The sequence below is a fragment of the Mytilus californianus genome, unplaced genomic scaffold (genome assembly GCF_021869535.1).
Source record: "Mytilus californianus isolate M0D057914Y unplaced genomic scaffold, xbMytCali1.0.p SCAF_12, whole genome shotgun sequence".
Taxonomy (NCBI): Eukaryota; Metazoa; Mollusca; class Bivalvia; order Mytilida; family Mytilidae; genus Mytilus; species Mytilus californianus.
The window spans coordinates 65,097,670-65,103,458 of NW_026262604.1; the positions used below are offsets into that span (position 1 = coordinate 65,097,670).

The window sequence follows — 5,789 nt, forward strand, 5'->3', positions numbered from 1 at the left end:
ATTGTCATGAAACTAGAAAAATGCTTGTTTTTTGCCCCTTTTTTGGCCCCTAATTCCTAAAATTTTGAGGCAATTACCCCCAAAATCAATCCCAGCATTCCTTTTGTGATATGGAACTTTGTGGTACAATGTCAGAGAGATCCATACACTAACACACAAGTTATGTCTGGAAGTTACAAAAATGCTTATTTTTGGCCCCTAATTCCTTTACTGTTGGTACCATGACCCCCAAAATCAATCCCAACCTTCCTTTTGTGGATTCCTTTACTGTTGGTACCATGACCCCCAAAATCAATCCCAACCTTCCTTTTGTGGTATTGAACCTTGTGGTAAAATTTCATAGAGATCCATTCACTTAAACTAAAGTTAGAATGCGAAAACCAATGTGTCTTCGGACGACGCCGGACGACGCCGGACGACGACGACGACGACGACGACGCCAACGTCATACCAATATACGACCACAAAAATTTTTTTGCGGTCGTATAAAAAGTTAACGCCGACGACGGACGACGGACGCCAAGTGATGAGAAAAGCTCACTTGGCCCTTCGGGCCAGGTGAGCTAAAAATGCAAAAAGGAGATGTGTCGTTAATTGCATTAAGAACCAACAATAATTCACAAAAAGGATAATGCCATTCACGAATAACGAATGCAACAAAAGAGAGGCGGAAGATTGTACCAATGGCATATTCAAATTCGTAAGTTGAAAACAAACTGACAACATCATGACAAAAACACAAAAAACGACCAAAAGATACAACAACAGTCTACACAGCACGGCATAGAAAACTAAAGATTGAGCAACAAGAACCACATAAAAAAAAAACTCTAAGTGCTCCGGAAGAGTAAGTAGATCCTTCTCCACAAATAGCACCCATCGTATTGGCTATGTAAGTACAAATTAAGTGATAAATCTAATTTGGTAGGTCACATTCAAGGAAAAGAGGACACGAAACAACACTCTAAGCGGAATAACTCTGGTTTTGGATTTTAGATTAACAAGCTAAAGTAGTTTCAATATGAACATGAAAATTTTAATACAAAATGAATATGTTGATGCATGGAATAAGTTCGAGTGTTCTGTCCTTTTGTTTCACTTGCAGGTACAATCCGATTTACATTTACACGTTGAAGGTCCTGTACATCCTGCTTCACACGCACAGCTACCTGAAAGATGGAACACAGTTTTCATTAATTTGACAGTTTTATTATGAAATAGACACTGCAACTTCAGAGAAATTTGTTTTCGTTTGCACCTCTTTATATACAATAGAAGAAGAAGATCTTTTATTTCCATTAAATGGGTTCACAAAAAGCATAACACGGTATTAAATCAATGTCAGAAAAATATCAACTTTTTTAAGTGAGGCTTAAACTTCTACTGTTTTGTGCCGAAAACAAAAAGAGTTGATATTTGTCTGACATTGACTTAATTTTGTTTTTATACTCTAGCTAAAAGTGACTACAAAAAGTTATGCAAATGCAAACAAGAATAAAATGCTCCGCTGGGGCGCAGCTTGATACGACCGCAGAGGTCGAACCCTGAACAGTTGGGGCAAGTATGGACACAACATTCAAGCTTGATACAGCACTGAATTTGGATTGTAATTAAATATTTGACACAGCATAGGTTTCTGACACAGAATGAAAGTGGTCTAAGAACTTAAAAATTTTCAATTTACCTATTCATACATGTGATGGACTGTGAAACTCAGATCAGGAGATTGGGAAATTTTGGTCAGGAGATTAGGACTCAGATCAGGAGGTTTTTAATCGACATTAATTTTGTTGTAAATGTAACCGTGTGCTGTAAAAATGGTCTTTTAAAGTGTGTTTTCTTCAACTTTCCAACCAATTTATTATGTTTATAGTACCCTTGTACTTATAAAGTTTCTCCATCTTTATATTCTACATGTTCAATCTAACATTGTTTTTTTCCAGCATGTTCTTTAAATTTTTTACTTCATATTCTATAAAACAATCATTGCAACCAGAACATTTGTTTAGCTGTCTGCAAATAGTTTTTATTTTTTTTTTTTTCTCTTGCAAATAGTTTTTATTTGCAAACTCAGAAATTCATTCTACCTGTAAAGTTAGGGTCATAGTTATTATATAAATTTCAATTTAAGCCTTAAAAGGAAGTATAGAATCCTCAAATAATTTTCAAATTATTATTTTTTTATTTGTCCTAAGACATTTAAAATCATTTAATAACCATCCTTTTATGATTATTTGTTCAATTTATATTTTATTTATATTCTTTTAAAAATTTTCATTATTAAAAGGAAAGTAACTTAAAACAGGATAAATCAAGGGAAGTAACCCAATAAATACACAGTTTTTGTTACACAACGGCAGTTAGCCTGAGGTAAAAATCGTTGCTTACCAGTATGTTTGACACCCAAGCTGACAAGTGAAGCCATATAATTATGCATGTTAATTGATTTACAGGTAAAATATAACTTCAGGTAATGTCAGTTACACCAGATGCCTGAGATGTTATGTTGGGCAGAAATTTTTCATTCATGAAAAATTTCATACACGGGATTTTTTCAACGGGAGGGGGGGAGGAGACCCCTGAAAACGGGATTATTGTACTCCCGTCGGGAGGTTCACATGTATGCCTATTCAAACCATATCATTATTATTTGCTTTTATATATAAATCAGAAATAACCAATTTAAAATGGAAAATGTTAAAGAAAAAAAAGGAAAAAAAAAATCCCCCCCCCCCAATTTTTTGAACCCCCTTATGATTCATCGCCCCCAAACTCAATCCCAGCTTTCCCTTTGTGGTATGGTACCTTGCAGTACAATTTCAGAGAGATTCATACACTTGAACACAAGTTATTGTCTGGAAACTAGAAAAATGCTTGTTTTTTGGCCCCTTTTTGGCCCCAAATTCCTAAACGTTTAGGGCAATTACCCCCAAACTCAATTCCAGCTTTCCCTTTGTGATATGGAACCTTGCAGTACAATTTCATAAAGATCCATACACTTACACACAAGTTATTGTCCTGAAACTAGAAAAATGCATGTTTTTTTTTTGCCCTTTTATGGCCCCTAATTACTAAAATTTTGAGGGAAAACCCCAAAAATCAATCCCAGCCTTCCCTTTGTGATATGGAACCTTGTAGTACAATTTCATAAAGATCCATACACTTACAAACAAGTTATTGTCATGAAACTAGAAAAATGCTTGTTTTTTGCCCCTTTTTTGCCCCTAATTCCTAAAATTTGGAGACAATTACCCCCAAAATCAATCCCAGCATTCCCTTTGTGATATGGAACCTTGTGGTACAATGTCAGAGAGATCCATACACTTGCACACAAGTTATGTCTGGAAGTTACAAAAATGCTTATTTTTGGCCCCTTTTGGCCCCTAATTCCTTAACTGTTAGTACCATAACCCCCAAAATCAATCCCCACCTTCCTTTTGTGGTATTGAACCTTATGGTAAAATTTCAATGAGATCCATTCACTTAAACTAAAGTTAGAGTGCGAAAACTAATGTGTATTCGGACGACGACGCCGGACGACGACGACGACGACGACGACGACGACGACGCCAACGTCATACCAATATACGACCACAAAATTTTGTTTGCGGTCGTATAAAAATAAAACGTATTGTTCATCCCTTAACGAACCCCAAATTGTGAAGAAAAAGTGACGTGGCATGAAATCGATATTGCACGAAATATCCCTTTGATACTATATTTTGTAGATAAAGACAACTGGAAGTGTTATAGCTGCAATGTAAAAATCCGTAAACACATTTTTCAGCTGGATGAAAAGACGTTCAATTTAGAATGGACAGGTGAAATGTATTTTTCGAGAGCGTATATAGTTATCTATAATAATGATTTAGTTTTTGAAAGCTTCAGGTCAATTTAAATTTATATCTTAATAAACAGCTGCGCCAAGAGCGCATGATACGCCCGTCGTATTTTTTCAATAACTTCTCAATGTCATATCAGAAATTTGTGAAAATCTAAAGGGAGGTTATCTTAATTGATATAAACCAGTCACCAAAGTTAAATGAAAACTGCTCAAAGCACTTTAAAGGTATTGTCCGAAAACTAGAAAATCACCCCTTTTTTATGAATGAAATCCCATAACTCGGAAGTGTAAAATCTAAAACTTATAAAAATTAAAAGGTAGCTTACATCAATAGATATAAACAATTTTCCAAAGTTTCATGAGAACTGCTGAAAGCATTTTTGAGTTATTGTCCGAAAACTGGAAAATCCCCCTTTTTTTAATGAATACAACTCCATAACTCGGAAACATAAAATCTAAAATTTATAAAAATCAAAAGGGAGCTCATGTTAATAGATATGAACAATTGACCAAAGTTTCTTGCAAATTGGTGAAAGCATTTTTGAGTTATTGTCCGAAAACTGGAAAATCCCCCCTTTTTAATGAATAAAACCCCATAACTCAGAAACGTAAAATCTAAATTTTATAAAAAAAAACGAAAGAGAGCTCACATCAATATATGATATGAACAATTCACCAAAGTTTTCATCAAATTGGTTGAAGCGTTTTTGAGTTAATGTCCGACATGTTGACGACGGACGGACGGACGGACGGACGGACGGACGGACGGACGGACGGACGGACAACGGTATACTATAATACGTCCCGTGAACGGACGTATAAAAAGAAACAATTTCATTCACTCCCCAAAACCACTCGCCAATCCACAATCTAAGTCATACCAAAGTTGTGTTAGAGAAAACTAGATATCAATTTCTTATTATTTTACCTTTGAATAAATAACTGACCGTTATATTACCAATATAAATTATACCATATGTGTTTGTATACATGAAAATAGGAAGGTAAACTTACCTAAACACTTGCAAACTACTTTACATCCGGAACATTTACAGCCACCTGCACACTTGCAGGCGTCACCACAGCGACAACCTTCACCGTTGCAGCCAGTGCCACACATACAAACATTTGCTACAAACAATCAAAAAACAAACTAAAAGTTCTGACACTGTACAGTTTGACATTTCTTTTTTCATGAGAAATCACTAAAGACAAATTTAGTATTTTGATTATAATAAATGAGAAATAATATCAGCCGCATGGACCATGAAATTCCGAATGCAGCATTAGCGGTGATAATATGTAATTGATTATTCACACCATTTCCTGTTTTCAATTGTCGGTAAAAATCAATACGTCATTTTAAAGTATATTCTTTCGAGTTACATGTCGAAAAGTAAATAAATGTTGAGCTATGTATATATACTGCCTCGTTATAAAATAAAATTTAATAGAAGTAACGTTACGTTCAGAAAAGATTTCACTATTATTTGAATCAATATAATAGTAATTTAACATTTACCTGCTTTAGCCTGAAACAAGGTAATATTTTTAAAAGGCCCCTATCATTTTGCATTATATCATTGTGTAAAATAGAAGTTAAAAGTTTAAAGAAGCAAACAATGATTTGAAAAAGGGGGAGGGCACTGGTAAATCACATTGTAACGTGTAAATCGATTTATATTATCATTAAAATGTGAGCACTAGTAAATCGTTGAATGGATACACACAAACAATCAGCATAAAATTTAAATTTTGAACATGACTTTGTACTTACTTTCGATGCAGTTACAAGGTCCTGGCATTTTTAATTCGTCGTAGTATCTCTAATAATTTTAATATTTGTGCTTTCTGATATATATATATATTGATTTACAATCGTGTGAAGACCCGTGTGCAAAACAGATATGTCTGTTTATATGTCTGTTTATATGTTCGTGTGAAA

At 34.5% G+C, this 5,789-nt stretch overlaps 1 protein-coding gene across 1 annotated transcript; it reads right to left on the reverse strand.

The window, feature by feature from the left end:
• Nucleotides 1-1,014: 1,014 nt before the first annotated feature.
• On the reverse strand, nucleotides 1,015-5,789 carry LOC127722215 (metallothionein 10-III-like). Its single transcript, XM_052229120.1, has 3 exons — nucleotides 5,622-5,789; nucleotides 4,859-4,975; nucleotides 1,015-1,169 (listed from the first exon to the last, which is right to left on the reverse strand). The coding sequence occupies exons 1-3, from the start codon at nucleotides 5,647-5,649 to the stop codon at nucleotides 1,096-1,098; spliced, it is 219 nt and encodes a 72-aa protein (XP_052085080.1). The 5' UTR covers nucleotides 5,650-5,789; the 3' UTR covers nucleotides 1,015-1,095.

Bases quoted from the DNA above. Each gene is read 5' to 3' on its own strand.
- LOC127722215 (XM_052229120.1), bottom strand. From the start codon at position 5,649: ATGCCAGGACCTTGTAACTGCATCGAAA. The intron at 4,976-5,621 runs GTAAGTACAAAG...GATTGTTTGTAG, and splicing joins ACCTTGTAACTGCATCGAAA to CAAATGTTTGTATGTGTGGC. The intron at 1,170-4,858 runs GTAAGTTTACCT...TCCATCTTTCAG, and splicing joins AGTAGTTTGCAAGTGTTTAG to GTAGCTGTGCGTGTGAAGCA.